This window comes from Triticum aestivum, chromosome 6A (genome assembly GCF_018294505.1).
Source record: "Triticum aestivum cultivar Chinese Spring chromosome 6A, IWGSC CS RefSeq v2.1, whole genome shotgun sequence".
NCBI lineage: Eukaryota > Viridiplantae > Streptophyta > Magnoliopsida > Poales > Poaceae > Triticum > Triticum aestivum.
In genome coordinates this window covers 158,887,993-158,910,345 of record NC_057809.1, presented here as the reverse complement: position 1 = coordinate 158,910,345, position 22,353 = coordinate 158,887,993, and the positions used below count along the sequence as shown (strand labels likewise).

Sequence of the window (22,353 nt, the reverse complement as noted above, 5' to 3'; positions counted from 1 at the left end):
TTATGCATGATTTGATATCTTTGTAATTCTCTTCGAACTATCGGTTTGGTTTGGCTGACTAGATTGGTTTTTCTTGCAATGGGAGAAGTGCTTAGCTTTGGGTTCAATCTTGCGGTGTCCTTTCCCAGTCACAGTAGGCGCATCAAGGCACGTATTGTATTGTTGCCACCGAGGATAAAAAGATGGGGTTTTCATCATATTTCTTGAGTTACTTCCTCTACATAATGTCATCTTACTTAATGCATTACTCTATTCTTTATGAACATAATACTCTAGATGCATGCTGGATAGTGGTTGATGTGTGGAGTAATAGTAGTAGATGCAGAATCGTTTTGGTCTACTTGACACGGACGTGATTCCTATATTCACGATCATTGCCTTAGATATCGTCATAACTTTGCACTTTTCTATCAATTGCTCATCAGTAATTTGTTCACCCACCATATTATTTTCTATCTTGAGAGAAGCCTCTAGTGAAACCTATGGCCCCCGGGTCTATTTTCCATCATACAAGTTCTATTTTCCATCATATAAGTTTCCGATCTACAATATTAGTTTCCAATTTACTATTTTTGCAATCTTTTACTTTCCGATCTATAAACCAAAAATACCAAAAATATTTACTCTACCGTTTATCTATCTCTATCAGATCTCACTTTCGTAAGTAACTGTGAAGGGATTGACGACCCCTATATCGCGTTGGGTGCAAGTTGTTGTTTGTTTGTGCAGGTATTCGGTGACTTGTGTGTTGTCTCCTACTGGATTGATACCTTGGTTCTCAAACTAAGGGAAATACTTATCTCTACTTTGCTGCATCACCCTTTCCTCTTCAAGGAAAAACCAACACAAGCTCAAGAAGTAGCAATAGCTAACATAGGCCCTCCACCCATCTTGATAGTGCTCAATATGCTCATTGGAAAACTCTAATGGAGATAATTCTGTATGGAGCTATCTTTGGTCTCTGGGAAGTTACTACACAATGTTTATTTTTAGTGAATCCAAAGAACCTCATTCCCACATAGATAAAGGATCATTCCCACATAGATAAAGGAATGTCATTCCAACTTCCTAGATTTCACAATGATTCTCAAGGCTATGACTCCCACCATCTTGGTGTGAGATAAAGGAATGTCAATCCAACTTCCTAGCTTTCACCATGGTTCTGAAGACCATGACTGCCTTGGGATGCTCTAGAGTGATTGCATGAGGCAACCCAAGCATCGAAACGTCCAACCAATCAACCTCTAAGAGCAAGATGTATTTGTTTGCTATGATAGAAGACAAATCACCTCAAATTTATTTACTAGACTCAGCGATCTCTCTCTTCGCTTTCAAATGATTCAAGAGAGAGTGGGTAAATGACAAGTTTGTTGTTGAGAAGTTCTTGAGAGCACTCATGCAAAATCATGCTAGCATGGTGGTCCTTATCAAACAAAGGCTGTATCTCAATATCCTCTTCACCTATCGTGTTCTTCCTATGTTCGTCACCCATGAGAACTTTGCAAGAACCTCCAAAAAATGCATGCCATTCAAATCTCCAAGAAAAAGCCAATCCTTAACCTAAAATACAACCTTGTGCAAGCTTAGTAGCATAACAAAGGTGAGAGCCAAGAAGGACAAGTTGAGCTATTCCAAAATATATTCGAAGCTCTCATGGCAAGGAATTTCAGCAAGTTCAACAAGAAGGGTCAATGTAGCAAGAATGAAAAGACCATCAAAATGTGGTATCACAATCATTTCATCGCTTATTGTTGTCACACAAAGAATGACAAGAAATCAGAGAAGGATGCGAAGATATACTATAAGAAATCCTTCTACAACAATAGCGGGTCTTACAAAAAGGACAAGTAACCAAAGCCTTTTGTTGGTAGGGAGTACAACTTTGGAGCCTCTGACTCTGATGAAGGAGTTGAGATCGTCGGGTTAGCCATTTGGGCACCACCCAAGTCCACTTCACTCTTCAAACTTGACTACTTCAAGGATGGTGATGATTATCATATTTTCCTCATGGCAAGAGAATGTAACGAATATGATCCAACTATTGCTCCATCCTCCCCTATGTGAAGTTACTATGATGATGCAAGTGGTAAAGAAATAGATGAAAAATGTTTCTGAGATCTTGAAAACTCTTAATGGATTTCCTCTAGAGCGTTTCAGGAACCATCTTAATAGTTTTTTGGAGCATAATGCTTTACTTGACAAGTAAATGGTGTTTTCTAATAGAAGAAAAGGAGTTAATGACATGTTTGAGCGATCTCCATGTAGAGCAAAAAAACTCTTAAAAAACTTCTTAAAAGAATGTAAGAAGTTGAAAACTTTGCTTAACTTGCCAAAGGAATACAAAGCTTCAAGTAAATGAACCTAACATTTGCTCATAATAACCTTAAGGCGAACTTTAGGCACCTCAACAACCCAAAGTCATTAAAGAGGAGCTCATTAAGATCGTCATGTCTTATGAGAGACTTCGAGTGACTTATAAGGAACTTGTTGCTACACCTCCACCTAGCAGTTATATTGTTTTTTCTTGCGGGTGATATTGTTATTGATATTGATGGCATGTTTGATAAAAAAGAATGCTATGTTAAAAGCATATTTGGTTGAATGTCATGCTAGGAGCGTCTTGATTTTAGCAATGCACATGTTAATTAGGCACACCTCAGTTGTTGCAAAGAGAAGAGATGGAAGGGTTCACATGTAACCTATGCAGAGCATATACTTTTTAGATCGACTTGCAAGGATTTACAATTAATGCTTTTTTGCTTTTATTATTTTGTTTTGTAAATGTTTTAACTTTATAGTTTGATTAATTCTTCTATGGCTCATTTTCAACGAAAATATGCCTTCACACACAAATACATTTTCATAGTACGAAACTAGTACTGACATCTTCTTTCCATGCTACTTTGGCTTCATAATTCATATCCTATACACTCCCTCTATTCCATATTACTCGTCGCTGATTTACTACAAGTTCCATATTACTCGTCACTGATTTAGTACAATAATATGGAACGGAGGGAGTACTTAAGAAGTTCATCCCCACTATAGGATTTATCTCTACATGTAGCCCCTCCACATTAGCAATCCTCTCACAAGAAAAAAACAGTCCTGCCACATCGGCAACTCTTGGCGTGCAAAATGCATGTCTTCCATTTGTTGGGGAACGTAGTAATTTCAAAAAAAATCCTACGCACACGCAAGATCATGGTGATGCATAGCAATGAGAGGGAAGAGTATCATCCACGTACCCTCATAGACCATAAGCGGAAGCGTTATGAGAATGCGGTTGATGTAGTCGAACATCTTCACGGTCCGACCGATCCAAGTACCGAACACATGGCACCTCCGAGTTTAGCACACGTTCAGCTCGATGGCGTCCCACGAACTCCGATCCAGCAGAGCTTCAGGGGAGAGTTCCGTCAGCACGACGGCGTGATGATAGTGATGATGTTGCTACCGACGCAGGGCTTCGCCTAAGCACCGCTACGATATGATCGAGGTGGATTATGGTGGAGGGGGGCACCGCACACGGCTTGGAACAATCAACTTGTGTGTCCTAGGGTGCCCCCTGCCCCCGTATATAAAGGAGCAAGGGGAAGGCCGGCCGGCCCTTCTAGGGCGCGCCAGGAGGAGGAGTCCTCCTCCTATTAGGAGTAGGACTCCCCTTTCCTACTCCTACTAGGAGGGGGAAAGGAAGGAGGAGAGGGAGAAGGAAGGAGAGGGAGGAAAGGAGGAAAGCGGGGCCGCCCCCTAGTCCAATTCGGTTTGGCCTAGGGGGCGCGTGTCGTGCCTCCTCTCTTCCACCACTTGGCCCATGAGGCCCAACACTTCTTCCCCGTATTCCCGTAACTCCTCGGTACTCCGAAAAATACCCGAATCACTCGGAACCTTTCCGATGTCCGAATATAATCATCCAATATATCGATCTTTACGTCTCGACCATTTCGAGACTCCTCGTCATGTCCCTGATCTCATCCGAGACTCCGAACTACCTTCGGTACATCAAATCACATAAATTCATAATACCGATCGTCACCGAACTTTAAGCGTGCGGACCCTACAGGTTCGAGAACTATGTAGACATGACCGAGACACGTCTCCGGTCAATAACCAATAGCGGAACCTGGATGTTCATATTGGGTCCTACATATTCTACGAAAATCTTTATCGGTCAAACCGCATAACAACATACGTGTTCCCTTTGGCATCGATATGTTACTTGCCCGAGATTCGATAGTCGGTATCTCAATACCTAGTTCAATCTCGTTACCGGCAAGTCCCTTTACTCATTTCCGAATGCATCATCCTGCAACTAACTCATTAGTTGCATTGCTTGCAAGGCTTATAGTGATGTGCATTACCGAGAGGGCCCAGAGATACCTCTCCGACAATCGGAGTGACAAATCCTAATCTCGATCTATGCCAACTCAACAAGTACCATCGGAGACACCTGTAGAGCACCTTTATAATCACCCAGTTATATTGTGACATTTGGTAGCACACAAAGTGTTCCTCCGGTAATCAGGAGTTGCATAATCTCATAGTCATAGGAACACGTATAAGTCATGAAGAAATCAATAGCAGTAAACTAAAACGATCAAGTGATAAGCTAACGGAATGGGTCAAGTCAATCACATCATTCTCATAATGATGTGATCCCATTTATCAAATGACAACTCATGTCTATGGTTAGCAAACATAACCATCTTTGATTAACGAGCTAGTCAAGTAGAGGCATACTAGTGACACTCTGTTTGTCTATGTATTCACACATGTATTATGTTTCCGATTAATACAATTATAGCGTGAATAATAAACATTTATCATGAAATAAGGAAATAAATAATAACTTTATTATTGCCTCTAGGGCATATTTCCTTCAGTCTCCCACTTGCACTAGAGTCAATAATCTAGATTACATAGTAATGATTCTAACACCCATGGAGCCTTGGTGCTGATCATGTTTTCCTCGTGAGAGAAGCTTAGTCAACAGGTCTGCAACACAGATCCGTATGTATCTTGCAAATCTCTATGTCTCCCACCTGGACTTGATCGCGGACGGAATTGAAGCGTCTCTTGATGTGTTTGGTTCTCTTGTGAAATCTGGATTCTTTTGCCAAGGCAATTGCACCAGTATTGTCACAAAAGATTTTCATTGGACCCGATGCACTAGGTATGACACCTAGATCAGATATGAACTCCTTCATACAGACTCCTTCATTTGCTACTTTTGAAGCAGCTATGTACTCCGCTTCACACGTAGATCCCGCCATGACGCTTTGTTTAGAATTGCTCCAACTGATAGCTCCATCGTTCAATATAAAAACGTATCCGGTTTGCGATTTAGAATCGTCCGGATCAGTGTCAAAGCTTGCATCGACGTAACCATTTACGACGAGCTCTTTGTCACCTCCATAAACGTAAAACATATCCTTAGTCCTTTTCAGGTATTTCAGGATGTTCTTGACCGCTGTCCAGTGGTCCACTCCTGGATTACTTTGGTACCTCCCTGCTAAACTAATAGCAAGGCACACATCAGGTCTGGTACACAGTATTGCATACATGATAGAGCCTATGGCTGAAGCATAGGGAACACTTTTCATTTTCTCTCTATCTTCTGCAGTGGACGAGCATTGAGTATTACTCAACTTCACACCTTGTAACACAGGCACAAACCTTTCTTAGCTTGATCCATTTTGAACTTCTTCAAAACTTTATCAAGGTATGTGCTTTGTGAAAGTCCAATTAAGCGTCTTGATCTATCTCTATAGATCTTGATGCCCAATATATAAGCAGCTTCACCGAGGTCTTTCATTGAAAAACTCTTATTCAAGTATCCTTTTATGCTATCCAGAAATTCTATATCATTTCCAATCAACAATATGTCATCCACATATAATATTAAAAATGCTACAGAGCTCCCACTCACTTTCTTGTAAATACAGGCTTCTCCAAAAGTCTGTATAAAACCATATGCTTTGATCACACTATCAAAACGTTTATTCCAACTCCGAGAGGCTTGCACCAGTCCATAAATGGATCGTTGGAGCTTGCACACTTTGTTAGCAACCTTTGGATTGATAAAACCTTTAGGTTGCATCATATACAACTCTTCTTCCAGAAATCCATTCAGGAATGCAGTCTTTACATCCATTTGCCAAATTTCATAATCATAAAATGTGGCAATTGCTAACATGATTCGGACAAACTTAAGCATCACTACGGGTGAGAAGGTCTCATCGTAGTCAACTCCTTGAACTTGTCAAAAACCTTTCGCAACAAGTCAAGCTTTGTAGATAGTAACGTTTCCGTCGGCGACAGTCTTCTTCTTGAAGATCCATTTATTCTCGATGGCTTGCCGATCATTGGGCAAGTCAACCAAAGCCCACGCTTTGTTCTCATACATGGATCCCATCTCAGATTTCATGGCCTCAAGCCTTTTTGTGGAATCTAGGCTCATCATCGCTTCCTCATAGTTTGTAGGTTCGTCATGGTCAAGTAACATGACCTCCAGAACAAGATTACCGTACCACTCTGGTGCGGATCTTACTCTGGTTGACCTACGAGGTTCGGTAGTAACTTGATCTGAAGTTTCATGATCATCATCATTGGCTTCCTCACTAATTGGTGTAGGTGTCACAGGAACCGGTTTCTGTGATGGACTACTTTCCAATAAGGGAGCAGGTACAATTACCTCATCAAGTTCTACTTTCCTCCCACTCACTTCTTTCGAGAGAAACTCCCTCTCTAGAAAGGATCCATTCTTAGCAACAAATGTCTTGCCTTCGGATCTGTGATAGAAGGTGTACCCAACAGTCTCCTTTGGGTATCCTATGAAGACACATTTCTCCGATTTGGGTTCGAGCTTATCAGGTTGAAGCTTTTTCACATAAGCATTGCAGCCCCAAACTTTAAGAAACGACAACTTTGGTTTCTTGCCAAACCGGCGTCGTCTCAATGGATTTAGATAGTGCCCTATTTAACGTGAATGCAGCTGTCTCTAAAGCATAACCCCAAAACGATAGCGGTAACTCAGTAAGAGACATCATAGATCGCACCATATCTAGTAAAGTACGATTACGGCATTCGGACACACCATTACGCTGTGGTGTTCCGGGTGGCGTGAGTTGCGAAACTATTCCGCATTGTTTCAAATGAAGACCAAACTCGTAACTCAAATATTCTCCTCCATGATCAGATCGTAGAAATTTTATTTTCTTGTTACGATGATTTTCCACTTCACTCTGAAATTCTTTGAACTTTTCAATTGTTTCAAACTTATGTTTCATTAAGTAGATATACCCATATCTGCTCAAATCATCCGTGAAGGTGAGAAAATAACGATACCCGCCACGAGCCTCAATATTCACCGGACCACATATATCAGTATGTATGATTTCCAACAAATATGTTGCTCGCTCCATAGTTCCAGAGAACGGCGTTTTAGTCTTCTTGCCCATGAGGCATGGTTCACAAGTACCAAGTTATTCATAATCAAGTGATTCCAAAAGTCCATTAGAATGGAGTTTCTTCATGCGCTTTACACCAATATGACCTAAACGGCAGTGCCACAAAATAAGTTGCACTATCATTATCAACTCTGCATCTTTTGACTTCAACATTATGAATATGTGTATCACTACTGTCGAGATTCATTAAAAATAGGCCACTCTTCAAGGGTGCATGACCATAAAAGATATTACTCATATAAATAGAACAACCATTATTCTCTGATTTAAATAAATATCTGTCTCGCATCAAACAAGATCCAGATATAATGTTCATGCTCAACGTTGGCACCAAATAACAATTATTCAGGTCTAAAACTAATCCCGAAGGTAGATGTAGAGGTAGCGTGCCGACGGCGATCACATAGACTTTGGAACCATTTCCCACGCGCATCGTCACCTCGTCCTTAGCCAATCTTCGCTTAATCCGTAGTCCCTGTTTCGAGTTGCAAATATTAGCAACAGAACCAGTATCAAATACCCAGGTGCTACTGCGAGCTTTAGTAAGGTACACATCAATAACATGTATATCACATATACCTTTGTTCACCTTGCCATCCTTCTTATCCGCCAAATACTTGGGGTAGTTCCGCTTCCAGTGACCAGTCCCTTTGCAGTAGAAGCACTCAGTCTCAGGCTTAGGTCCAGACTTGGGTTGCTTCTCTTGAGCAGCAACTTGTTTGCCGTTCTTCTTAAAGTTCCCTTTATTATTCCCTTTACCGTTTTTCTTGAAACTGGTGGTCTTGTTGACCATCAACACCTGATGCTCCTTCTTGATTTCTACCTCCGCAGCTTTTAGCATTGCGAAGAGCTCGGGAATCGTCTTATCCATCCCTTGCATATTGTAGTTCATTACGAAGCTCTTGTAGCTTGGTGGCAGTGATTGAAGAACTCTGTCAATGACACTATCAACAGGAAGATAAACCCCAGTTGAGTCAAGTGGTTATGGTACCCAGACATTCTGAGTATATGTTCACTGACAGAACTATTCTCCTCCATCTTGCAGCTGTAGAACTTATTGGAGACTTCATATCTCTCATTCCGGGCATTTGCTTGAAATATTAACTTCAACTCCTGGAACATCTCATATGCTCCATGACGTCCAAAACATCGTTGAAGTCCCGGTTCTAAGTCGTAAAGCATGGCACACTAAACTATCGAGTAGTCATCAGCTTTGCTCTTCCAGACGTTCATAACATCTGGCATTGCTCCTGCAGCGGGTTTGGCACCTAGCGGTGCTTCCAGGACGTAGTTCTTCTGTGCAGCAATGAGGATAATCCTCAAGGTATGGACCCAGTTCGTGTAATTGCCACCATCATCTTTCAACTTTGCTTTCTCAAGGGACGCATTAAAATTTAACGGAACAACAGCACGGGCCATCTATCTACAACAACATAGACAAGCAAAATACTATCAGGTACTAAGTTCATGATAAATTAAAGTTCAATTAATCATATTTAAGAACTCCCACTTAGATAGACATCCCTCTAATCATCTAAGTGATCACGTGATCCATATTAACTAAACCATGACCGATCATCACGTGAAATGGAGTAGTTTTCAATGGTGAACATCACTATGTTGATCATATCTACTATATGATTCACGCTCGACCTTTTGGTCTCAGTGTTCCGAGGGCATATCTGCATATGCTAGGCTCGTCAAGTTTAACCCGAGTTTTTCTGCGTGTGCAAAACTGGCTTGCACCCGTTGTATGTGAATTTAGAGCTTATCACACCCGATCTTCACGTGGTGTCTCGGCACGACGAACTTTGGCAACGGTGCATACTCATGGAGAACACTTGTACCTTGAAATTTAGTGAGGGATCATCTTATAATGCTACCGTCAATCAAGCAGAATAAGATGCATAAAGGATAAACATCACATGTATAAGTGATATGATATGGCCATCATCATCTTGTGCATGTGATCTCCATCTCCAAAGCACCGTTATGATCACCATTGTCACCATCTTGACACCTTGATCTCCATCGAAGCATCGTTGTCGTCACGCCAACTATTGCCTCCACGACTATCGCTACCGCTTAGTGATAAAGTAAAGCAATTACATGGCGATTGAATTTCATACAATAAAGCGACAACCATATGGCTCCTACCAGTTGCCGATAACTGTGTTACAAAACATGATCATCTCATACAATAAAATTTAGCATCATGTCTTGACCATATCACATCACAACATGCCCTGCAAAAATAAGTTAGACGTCCTCTACTTTGTTGTTGCAAGTTTTACGTGGCTGCTACGGGTTGAGCAAGAACTGTCGTGGATTTGTCACGGCAGATGTCCTAGCGAAAGGACTTAGTCGTGGAGCCATCGCTACGAGTTTACTTGAAGGGGTTAAAGCGGACACAAAGACACGAGGGTTTTATACTAGTTCGGCCCCTTCGATGAAGGTAAAAGCCTACGTCTAGTTGTGATGGAATTGATGTGGTCTTGATGGCTAGGGAGTAAACAAGCTTCGCCTAGACTCGAGTTGTCGTTCTCCTCCTGAACCGCCGCCGGGTCGTCCCCTTATATACAAGGGTGACGCCCGTCGGTCCATAGAGTCCCAACCGGTCCATACTCGTATCCCGGTTGGTATCTCTCTGTTCCTAACTTACAATACAACTTGCACATCAGGCCGGTTTACGGCTACAGTTCTAAACCGGCTACAGGCCTTGGGCCTTCATCTGTTCATACCACTAATGAAGTTATCCCGGCCCAAGCAGGCCGGTTCACGCCTAGTGGTAATATCCCCAACATTAGGCCCCAGATTGATTTGAACTGGTTCATGTCAATCCCTCACAAAATCTGGTGTCTTGGACATCTTCGGGTAATTGGTAAACCGCCGTGTCGTCATCATTTCTGGTTGCTGTAAGCCTGCATGACGTCATCATGAAATTTTATCATTTATAAAGCCCTCTTTTAACAATAGCTCCTGGATCCGCGCGCTTGACCTAGCTCTGTTGCCTTATAAATAAGACCGAAGGGTCATTTCTTTCCCTTTCCCTTCGTCCCTTCTTCTTCGTCTTCCTCGCGTCACGGAATCACAGTTGGACGATCTAGTCTTGATCGGCGCTTTAGACAGTAAAGATAAGATCCACTGGAGGGTTCCTGGAAATGAATGTCCTCCCACCCCCCAGGAAGGAGAGGTTGTGGTCTTCGCAGATCACTTGGCCCGGGGCTTCAAACCGCCCGGCTCTAAATTTTACATGGATGTGTTAGCCAATTTTCAGCTCCGTCCACAGGATATTGGCCCCAACTCTATTACCAATCTATGCCACTTTCAAGTGCTCTCTGAGGTATACTTTCAAGAGGAGCCTTCAGTTGAGTTGTTTAGAGACCTCTTCCATTTAAACCGTCGCACTGAATTCACCGATGGCCCCAACACTGAATTGGGCGGTATGGCCATTCAGAAGAGGAAGGAGATCACTTATCCCCACGTCAAACTCCATACTCACCCCAAGGAGTGGAATGCAACTTGGTTTTATTGCAAGGATACCTCCCCTGACAATGAAAATCCCTTGCCTGGCTTCCGTCCGGAACGGCTCAGCAACACGCACCCTTTTCCACAAAGACTAAGCGCCAAGGAAAGAATTAAATACACTCCGCAACTGTCCAAGCTCCGAGCTTTTATGGCCAACGGCTTAACGGGAATAGATCTTGCACGCTGTTGGATATCATGGAGCATACTGCCTCTGAGCCGGCGCTCCAGTTTGATGTGCAAGTATACTGATAGTGTCGATGACCCACTCCGACACACTAAAATCCAACTCCCCAATGATGAAGTCACAGAATCTGTAAAAAAGATGCTGAATGAACCAGAGCACCTCTGTGCTCAAACCGGTCTACCTCCTTACTGCACCACCAACAAACCGCCAGCGGTAAGATTTTAATTGCTCTATTGTTGAACCGGTTACTGCTTTATCTGTTTGACATTTAATTACTGCTGATCCAGGGCGATAATCCATTTTGGAGCAAGAAGCTTTCTCAAGACAAAACGGAGAAAGCAGGGCGGCCAATCTGTCCCAAGACCAAGGTTATCAAGAAGCCAGCTCACAAGAGAAAAACCACCGCTTCATCTGATCCAGCTATTGATGACGATGTGGGTAACCCGGACCTTGAGGTAGAACTTGACTCGCTTGGCTTATTTTTTACACGCCTTATTGATGATGATGCTTGTCAGGACGACGCTGAAGCCAGCAATGCGGAATTCGTTGAGGTAACTATTCTCTCTTCCGATTCAGAAATCTTGCCTTTGCCAAAATTTCGACAGGCAAACCGGAAAGTTAAATTTTCTCATCCTCTTGCTTATTTGGATCCTAAATTTCTTATGAAGACTCAGCAACATGAAGCTCGCCGCACAACCCGGCACAGTGGCCAGGTAGTTACCTCCACCGGTTTACCAAACAGTCCGGTTCGAAAACGCCGCTCCGAGGTCTCTGACCTTTTTGTTGATTTACATCCTAAAGCGGGTTTCTTCCGTCAACCTCTTAACCCATCCGACTCCGATTATTAGGTTACTTCTCATTCATCTTCTGGTGAGTCGTCGGCCACTCAGCTGCCACCGTTAAAAACGGTTCTTGGGTAAGCTAAGCTGAACATATGCTTCCAGTACACTATGTAATGGCTTATGCTTTTCCTTGACTCTTTGATTTTCTTTCAGGGCCAAACCTAAACCGAGCAAGAAAGCCCGCCTAGATAAAGCGGCTGAAGAAGATGTAGCCCCAGAACATGACAAAACGCCAGATCTTGAAGCATTTGCTCCTGAGGATATTCCCAATGATCCTCCTTTACAAGACGATGCTATTCCCGAAGAGAGGCCTATTAATACTTCAGTCTCTGCTAACCCGCCTGTCAGCTCCGTCCGGATTGAGAAATCCCACAGTCCTGCTGACAAACCGATTACACTAACACAGACCGGCGAGTCCAAAGATGATGATGTTGTGATTACCGGTGTAGGCCGCTTTGAACCCGGGAATCCTGTCACCTTAACCAAGCATACCATAAAAGAGGATTTTTCCGCTCTGAAGAAAGAAAAATGGGATGTTGAACTGGAGACATATGCTGCTCTGAGTGCCCAAGATCTTCATTCCGGCTATCTAAACCGGCTTTATACTAGCCGTGACTGTGAAGCTGGTCTGGTAAAAATGATGAGGGATAAATTTGAGATAACTTACTTCTTTACTGACTGCCTTTGCATCAATCCTCCTAGCCCCTAAGGGTCAGTTTGTAGCCTTCGTCAAACCGGGACTTGAATATGATCCTCAACACTTTTGAAATCCATTAATATAGCCCCCAAGGGCCGGTTTAACTTAGCAGAATTAGACCGGGGCTCCAACAGAAAACTACCCTTAGAACATAATTTGAGCAAATAGCCATTAGCCCCCAAGTGCCAAGTTGAATACCTGTATTGAGCTTGGGACTTTGCAATCTAGTAACTTTTGAAAACTGAAGGTTCATTAGCCCCCAAGTATCAGGCGTATAACTTTGTTATGTGGTTGATACTTCAATTTCTTGGACCGCTTGTTTAAAGCTAAATGTTGTCTGTATGCAGGCTGAGGTGAGAATCAAGGAGGACCGGATTGCTGATTTGCAAGAGGCCTTGAAAACTCAACAAGCTGAAACAGACAAGGCAAAGGAAGAATTAACCAGCACCTTGAGCACCGCTGAACAGCTGAAGGAAGGCTTCAAGAAAGAGCGGGCTGATTGGGCCACTGAGAAGGCCGCTTTAACCAAAAGAGCGGAAAATGCTGAAGCTGCCCTTAAACCGGTGGTGGATGAACTGACGTCCGTAAAGCGGCAAATACACTCCATGACCGCTGCGATCTTTGGTAAGCTCCTTTTTAACTTTTGTGATAATTTGAACCTTCTGCAGCGTAAATCCGGTTTGAAACCGTCCCTATATTGTTGTAGGCACACGCATCGGGCACTTGGGAAACGATGTGCGGAAGAAACTGAAGGCTGCCTACACCTTAGTGGAACAATTATATACCGGAGCCCAGCGGATCATCACCACAGCCTCTCATAACAACCCGGCACCTTCTTTAATCCAGGACACTCTTAACATGTTGTCGATGCTTCCGGCCCGGATGGAGGAGCTGAAGAAATCTGTTGCTCGAACCGGAGCTATTAACGCCTTGATCCGGGCAAAGGCATGGGTGCCAGATTTCGACCCTGTGGAAGCATCTCAAGGCTATCCCAGCCTGAAGGAAGATGGCTCTGAATTCAACGAAGAGGATTTAAGGCAATAAACCGTCCAGTGCGCCCTCTGGCTTGTCAGCTAGCTGAAGAGGCAGACTTGACGCATTATCAAGCACAATACAATGACCAGAACAAGCGAGTGCCTGCCCCAACTCTTGAAGCGGAGAATCTGATCCCTCCAATCCGTAAGCACACTTACGCTCCTGATATTGAACCGTCTTCCCTGATACATGAAGAGGCTGTTTTCCAAGCTTTAATGGGAATCGACTGGACCACTGTTGATTTCCAGCCAATGGGTAGGGACGAAGAAACTGAAGCGGATGATGACGAGGAGCAGGCCTAAACCGGGAGCCGGTTTGTATAGCTGTCCTTGGAATCTTTCCAAAATAACAAATGATCTTTATTCGGGCACCGTGATGCCTTGTAACAGGATAGTTAATACTTCTATCTTCAATATGCCTTCGTGCATAAGTACTGAAGCTTTTGTTCAAAAAAATCTCCATTCATATTTCCTGCCATGTCTTGGCATGAAGCTGGTTTAGCCAAGCTTTGAAGCGGAGGTTTTATAAACCATTACCGTCAACAAGGGGGGAGAAAACAGCTCCCGTATAGACCGCACTGGGTCAATATAAACCCCCTTGTTACTCCATGATGTTAACAGGAAAAAATAAAAATAAACCGGGCATACTTCTCCGGATTAAAGGGGAATCAAATCCATAGGCTGAACCGAAAAAAACGATATTTCGTCAAGTTTGTGTTGTTTCAACCTTCAACAAGGACCGGGCATAGTCACACTCGGTTCAACTAAAGTTGGAGAAACTGACACCCGCCAGCCACCTGTGTGCGAAGCACGTCGGTAGAACCAGTCTCGCGTAAGCGTACGCGTAATGTCAGTCCGGGCCGCTTCATCCAACAATACCGCCGAACCAAAGTGTGACATGCTGGTAAGCAGTATGACTTGTATCGCCCACAACTCACTTGTGTTCTACTCGTGCATATAACATCTACGCATAAACCTAGCTCGGATGCCACTGTTGGGGAACGTAGTAATTTCAAAAAAAATTCCTACGCACACGCAAGATCATGGTGATGCATAGCAACGAGAAGGAAGAGTATCGTCCATGTACCCTCATAGACCGTAAGCGGAAGCGTTATGAGAACGCGGTTGATGTAGTCGAACGTCTTCACGATCCGACCGATCCAAGTACCGAACGCATGGCACCTCCGAGTTCAGCACATGTTCAGCTCGATGACGTCCCACGAACTCCGATCCAGCAGAGCTTCACGGGAGAGTTCCGTTAGCACGACGACAAGATGACGGGGATGATGTTGCTACCAACACAGGGCTTCGCCTAAGCACCACTATGATATGATCAAGGTGGATTATGGTGGAGGGGGGCACCGCACATGGCTTGGAACAATCAACTTGTGTGTCCTAGGGTGCCCCCTTCCCCCGTATATAAAGGAGCAAGGGGGAGGCCGGCCGGCCCTTCTAGGGCGCGCTGGGAGGAGGAGTCCTCCTCCTAGTAGGAGTAGGACTCCCCTTTCCTACTCCTACTAGAAGGGGGAAAGGAAGGAGGAGAGGGAGAAGGAAGGAGAGGGATGAAAGGAGGAAAGGGGGCCTCCCCCTAGTCCAATTCGGTTTGGGCTAGGGGGCCGCGCGCCCTGCCTCCTCTCTTCCACCACTTGGGCCATGAGGCCTAATACTTCTTCCCCGTATTCCCGTAACTCCCCGGTACTCCAAAAAATATCTGAATCACTCGGAACCTTTCCGATGTCCGAATATAGTCGTCCAATATATCGATCTTTATGTCTTGACCGTTTCGAGACTCCTCGTCATGTCCCCGATCTCATCCGAGACTCCAAACTACCTTAGGTACATCAAATCACATAAACTCATAATACCAATCGTCACCGAACGTTAAGCGTGCGGACCCTACAGATTCGAGAACTATGTAGACATGACCGAGACGCGTCTTCGGTCAATAACCAATAGCGGAACCTGGATGTTCCTATTGACTCCTACATATTCTACGAAGATCTTTATCGGTCAAACCGCGTAACAACATACGTTGTTCTCTTTGCCATCGGTATGTTACTTGCTCGAGATTCGATCGTCGGTATCTCAATACCTAGTTCAATCTCGTTACCAGCAAGTCTCTTTACTCATTTCTGTAATGCATCATCCCGCAACTAACTCATTAGTTGCATTGCTTGCAAGGCTTATAGTGATGTGCATTACCGAGAGGGCCCAGAGATACCTCTCCGACAATGGGAGTGACAAATCCTAATCTCGATCTTTGCCAACTCAACAAGTACCATCAGAGACACCTGTAGAGCACCTTTATAATCACCCAGTTACGTTGTGATGTTTGGTAGCACACAAAGTGTTCCTCCGGTAATCGGGAGTTGCATAATCTCATAGTCATAGGAACATGTATAAGTCATGAAGAAAGCAATAGTAGTAAACTAAAATGATCAAGTGCTAAGCTAACGGAATGGGTCAAGTCAATCACATCATTCTCCTAATGATGTGATCCCGTTTATCAAATGACAACTCATGTCTATGGTTAGGAAACATAATCATCTTTGATTAACGAGCTAGTCAAGTAGAGACATACTAGTGACACTCTGTTTGTCTATGTATTCACACATGTATTATGTTTCCGGTTAATACAATTCTAGCATGAATAATAAACATTTATCATGAAATAAGGAAATAAATAATAACTTTATTATTGCCTCTAGGGCATATTTCCTTCACCGTTACCAATGTACAAGTCTGTTTCTCTTTCCTAGACAGTCATTGAAGCCAAAGGATTGTTTTGTTTTCCGCCTTCTCTAACCCACCAGTCGCATAATCACTAATTCTTTCAGTTGTCTAGCATCGATTCGTCTCCAGGTGGTAATCTACATACAGCCCCCCGATCCCCCTCACATGCTCCCCCAGGTCACTTCCTTTGTACTCCTATGTCCTATGGTCCTGGTCAAGGTAAGGTAATCTCCCCATCGTCCATGCTCTCGAGAAATTAATGAATTTTGTAAAGGAAAGGAAACGACAGTATTCACGGGCAAGGATCGAAGTGTTTCAACACGCGGATTCCAGGGCGACGGACGGCGTCAGCCTCGGCAGCCAGCAATCCGAAGGTGTGGCATGGAGGGTCAGGCGACTGGGTGAGGCCTCGATATGCATAGTCGGGCGGCCGAGAGAAGGACCAGCGGGCAGCGACCCTTGCCTAAGGAGAGCCCAGCGGGGATTTTGTCCCGTCCCAACACCTTTGGCTTCTTCTCGCTCCCGACTGTGTTTCTTCTTCGAGGCCCGTCTGTGTTGTATCAGATCACACGAGGAGACTCGAGCTTCCTATCAATTTCTACTCCCCCCCCCCCCCAAAAAAAACTTTTTCTACTTCAGAGGTACGTGTAAGTTATTTACCTCATCAGACATCAGAGTTTTTTTTATCTCTAAACAGTAGGGAACTTTAGCAGCAAGTAAAGTCGTTTAGGTTTGACCAATCCAACAAACAATCCGTCCAATTCGCCGTCCTTAGATGAGGGTGGATATTAAATTTGTACCTATCTGGCTAATACTATGTGCAATTCATTGAGCTTAGATCACACAGACACTACTCTATGCAATCAGTTATGCTTCAGTGGTGATGTAATTTACATAGTCTGCTACGAAATTTTACACATCTGGATTTTCAAGATATAAGGACTAATTAGTTTTACGTCCTCGCCTTTCATCTTCCGTTTCCAGAGACCCTGGACTGATAAGAGAAACAGTGTGGGGATATTGGTATGGCCGCCGTGTGAGTCATGGAACCTTATCATGAATTCATGATGAAGAACGTGAGCTATAGCTCAGAGAGGTCTACGTTGAGGTGCACGTGTGTGATGTAAATCTGGTGCAATTTTAGTACAGGAGCATGCCCGGGAATTAGCATTTGCAATGGATGGAAGCAGAAATTTGTTTAATGTAGAAGCAACACAAGCAAAGTGTCATGGCTGCCGCAGCATCACAGTAGCCCGACATTAGCACGAAGAAATTGGAGAATGACCAACATTATAAGAGGTCTCTCTCTCCCTATCTCATTTTCTATTTTTATGCTTTTCTCTCTTGGATTATTACGATAGCTAAATCTTAGACCATTCAAATTAAACTGATATTTTTTAGATACCCCCCCCCCCTCCCCTCGGGCGTCCCAAAAAACTTGAAAAAACTTTGTTTTTGCCACTCTTACTTTTACCAATTTTGCTTATGCCACTCTAGAATTAACAATACATCACTTTTGCCATTCCATGGCAAAAATGATAATTTTTCATTTCACATTTGTCACTCTTAGCTTTTGACAATGTATCACAATTGCCACTCTGAAAATTTTGCTTTTGCCACGGAATGGCAAAAGTGATGTATTGTCAAAAGCTAAGAGTGACAAACGTGGGAAGTCAAATTCTAGAATGGCATAAGAAAAAAATTGGCAAAAGCTAGAGTGGCAAAAACAAAGTTTTTTCAAAAAACTTAGATTATATTTGTTGTAGAAGCAACGGGAGCAAAGTGTTGTGGCCGCTTCGCCATGACCGTTTAAGGCAAACAGTAGCACCAAGAAATTGGACAATGAGGACTCATGGGCAACACACCAAGGGTAATGCCAGCATTTTTAAGGCAAACAGTAGCACAAAGAAATTGGAGAATGAGGACTCATGGGCCACACACCAAGGTTAATACCAACATTATAGAAGTTCTCTCTCTCTCTCTCTCTCTCTCTCTCTCTCTCTCTCTCTCCCTCTCTCATTTTCTAAATACTTTTATTTGTTGTTCCTCTCTTGAATTAATATGGTGGCTAAATCTTAGACCACTCAAACTAAATGTGTATTTTTGAGATACCCCGCTGAACTTAAACATCTCAAATTGATATTTTGCAATATATATAAGCATTCTACCAGTCTACACATTAGCAATGCTTTATCGACTACAATGTACTAATTTTCTACAGTTTGCATTATTCCATTCCATCAAGGATTGAAATTAACACATATTTTATATTCCTTTAATGGTTACATTATTTTCTCACTCCATAAATCATTCTTCTTCACGGCGCTACAAATTCCCAGGCACGGGGCATCATCTAGTATAAGGAGTTAATGTGTTCAAAAAACAAATCATATATAAGGAGGGGGAAAAGACAATATCGTGCCAGTCAGGATTCATGTTTAGCGGTTTTTTTTAACATGGTAATAAGTTTCGCGGTTATGAGACTACCGGTCTCTGCGTGATGGTCAAAAGGAACACATCAACACGACCCATCGCAATCACGCAGACCGTCCACCCCGCGTCGTCTCCGATCGCCGCTGCCGGAACCCTACAACCGGCCCCGCCATGGCTGATCCGCCATCCCTAGCCTCCCCCGCATCGCAGCAGCCCGACCAGCTCGCCGCCTCTGATTCCATCCCGCCGAACTCCAACCCCCAAATCCCCCCGCCCCCCATCGTTTCCTCCGTGCAGGTCAACCCGGCGTCGGCTGTTACGGGAGGCAGATCCACGGACCTCCCGCCGCAGCTGCAGGCGCCTTCTCGCGCGCAGGCGGCTGAAGGCGCCGGAGGATTCGGTGCGATCCACCGCTCGGGCCAGGCCCCCCTCGCCCCCGCCGTCGGCCAGCCTCCACGGTACGCGACAGCCGGCACGACATATGCCACGCAGATGACCTTCCCGGGCGGCGGGGGGCAGTTGCGCCAGCAGCCGGGGCTGCGCGCGGCCATGTTTGGGCAGGGGCAGCCGAGGATGCTTCAAGGGCAGGGCAACGCAGCCTCCGCGGCGCAGTACGAGCTCCAGTTCCAGCCAACGATGATAGCGCAGCCAGGGCAGAGGGGCGTGGTACAAGGCGTGCAATTCAACACTCCCACTGCACAAGCGCAGTCCATGGGTGCTTCCCTGATGAACCAGATGAGGCCTAATGGAATTACTACCCCATATGGTGCTCAAACTCAGCAACGTTCTGCCTATCATGCACAAATGAGGCCACAGCAGCAACCTGGATCATCACAAAATGGTCCTGTGGTGCAGATGTTACCAACGCATCAGATGCAATCGGCAATGGCCTCGCCTGCTTCTCCACATCAACGCCAGCAAGAACAAATGATGCAACTGATACAACAACTTCAGCAGAGAGGATTGAATCGCCAGCAGATTGCGCAGGCGCTACAGCGACTTCCCCATCTTAATGCCCAACATCTGAACCAGCAGCAACGGCAACAACAGCAAGCATCTCCAAGGATGCCAGCATCATCCGCAGGGAAGCCCGCAAACATGGCAGGATCGCAGCCGGCGACACCTTCCTCAGGCGGAACCGCGGCGGGTGCAAATGCGCCGCATCAAGGAGGGGGAAATTGCAGCCAACTTCTTGGGAAGAGAAAGATACATGATTTGGTGGCGCAGGTGGATCCACTCTGCGAGGTTGATCCAGAGGTGGAAGATTTGATTCTGGAGATTGCCGACGACTTCATTAACACAGCGGCTGATTTTGCGTGCAGGCTTGCAAAGCACAGGAAATCATCGGTTGTGGAAGCCAAGGATGTGCTACTGCACCTGCAGAAGAATTGTCACCTGTCCGCTCCTGGTTTCCCACAGGAGAGGATGTGAATGAATCTGCAGAGAAATTCAGTGTAGCCTTTGGTAGAATTGTGGCATTTACTACTTTGAAAAGCGTGAATTGTATTTGAGATAGATAGTTATACCATTATAGGTAAATTGCTGAAAAAGATATATCGATATACCTCCCATTAGTCATAGTACGTGTTTGTGCGTGGATGGAGCACATGTATATAGTCCCACGTATACCTCAAAAAAATGTACACAGTCCCACGTACCTGACGACATTCACTATGTACAATGCCATCTGACATTTTTGTACACCATAGAAAGCCAGCCGTTCCACCCAGTAATGTGTGGCTCTTCATCAGGCCTTGTTCGGTTGAGTGTGGATCCGTGGGGATTGAAGGGGTTTTAAGGAGGATTTAAAACCCTTGTAAGTCAAAATACATCTTAATTCTCGCCAATCCCCTCCAATTCTCTTGGGGAGAGAATTAACCGAACAAGTGCTCAGTGGGGAAATGTTTTGTTAACTCGTCTCTTTCAAACAGGGACGAAAGCTAGACGACAATTACTGGGGTCACCTTCCACCGGTGCTTGTTCCTCTGGTTGAGTTGCGGATTCAAGTGCGATGATAGTTTGCACTGCTCTGTTTGTCCCCTCAGCTGTGATGATAATTTGTGTTTGAGTGCGGGTGCAAGTTCTCTTGATGTCCAAGCTCATACCAGATGATTGTGGCTGCAAATTTCTCTGAGACGCATGCCTATCTCACACATGTGTGGAACTGATATGACCTATTTTGAAGAAGTTTTCTTCTCCTTCTGAAATTGTAGTTCATTTCAAACGACTTGGAGCAAATTGCAACTTCAAGCTCATCAGATCCGTTGTGTCCCCCGCCAGAAAAAAAGATCTGCTGTGTCAAACAAATTATTGGCTGAGAAGGATCTTGTTTGTTGAGAAGGATAAAATGAATCGGTTTGTTACTCCATTATTATGTTGATTGTTTTCTAGATAACTAGGTGCTCATGTCAAGCAGTGGTTTGTTAATTTATGGTTACTGGAAAAAAAAATTGAAGTTAACACGGGGATAGACCTGGATAGATCAAAACAAGATCTAATGTATTTTGGTCTTTTCACATCAACCTACTCACTATCTTAAGCTGGAGTTTTTTTAGGGAAAGCCATCTGGTGCATTTTATTTATTGTGAATCAAAGATACATCGGATACGAGCCAGGGCAAGAGAAAATTAGGGGGTTCATCGACCCAGGTACAAGCTTCAGAAAGTAAAGACACTGACCTAGCTACCTCATGCGCCACCGTATTGGTTTCCCTTGGAGAGTGCACAAACTTCACTTCATCAAAACTACTCGCCCTTAGATTGTAATGGTGGAAAATTGACGGGCTGGATGTTGCAGAAAACCCTCCTCCATTCATATTTTGAACTACCACCTTATTATCTGACTGAATAATAATCCTATTTAGGCCTATATGTTCAGCGAACCATAATCCATCTCTAGTTGCCATTCCTTCATCCATTAAAACAACTATATTGTCGATTTAGAAACTTCTCACAACAACAAAACCACCCGTGGTATCCCTAATAACAATCCATGCAAACCTTGTTTTGTATCGGGATTAAAGGCTGCATCCACATTGACTACATAAACCCCTTAAGGAGGACGACGGGTAGAAACTGGCATTTTTATCTGCCCTTGTGAAGTTCAGAGCTAGAGCAAAAATCGGCATCATCGATCTACCGATTTATGGTATTTGCTCTCCATGTGTTACTTGTCTCCGCTGCCACCACAAAAACCAGCTTGCGGTAAAAACAAGATCAAATATTTGTATTTCGGGAACTAAGACTGAGTATTGGTTTGTTCCAATCATCTCATCTAGCACCATCGATCCCAAGCGATCAAGAAAGAGGGGGTTTATCCACCAGATCCTTTAAGCCTAGTTTCTGTTGGGGAACGTAGTATTTCAAAAAAATTCCTACGATCATGCAAGATCTATCTAGGAAAAGCATAGAAACGAGCGGGGAGAGTGTGTCCA

The 22,353-nt window shown here is 44.1% G+C and overlaps 1 protein-coding gene across 1 annotated transcript; it reads left to right on the top strand.

Moving 5' to 3' along the window:
* Positions 1 to 18,964: 18,964 nt before the first annotated feature.
* On the top strand, positions 18,965 to 20,621 carry LOC123132608 (transcription initiation factor TFIID subunit 12b). The gene has a single exon (XM_044552442.1). It carries the CDS (start codon positions 19,092 to 19,094, stop codon positions 20,349 to 20,351), a length of 1,260 nt encoding a protein of 419 aa, XP_044408377.1. The 5' UTR covers positions 18,965 to 19,091; the 3' UTR covers positions 20,352 to 20,621.
* The last annotated feature ends 1,732 nt before the right edge of the window (positions 20,622 to 22,353 follow it).

Bases quoted from the DNA above. Each gene is read 5' to 3' on its own strand.
- LOC123132608 (XM_044552442.1), top strand. From the start codon at position 19,092: ATGGCTGATCCGCCATCCCTAGCCTCCCCCGCATCGCAGCAGCCCGAC.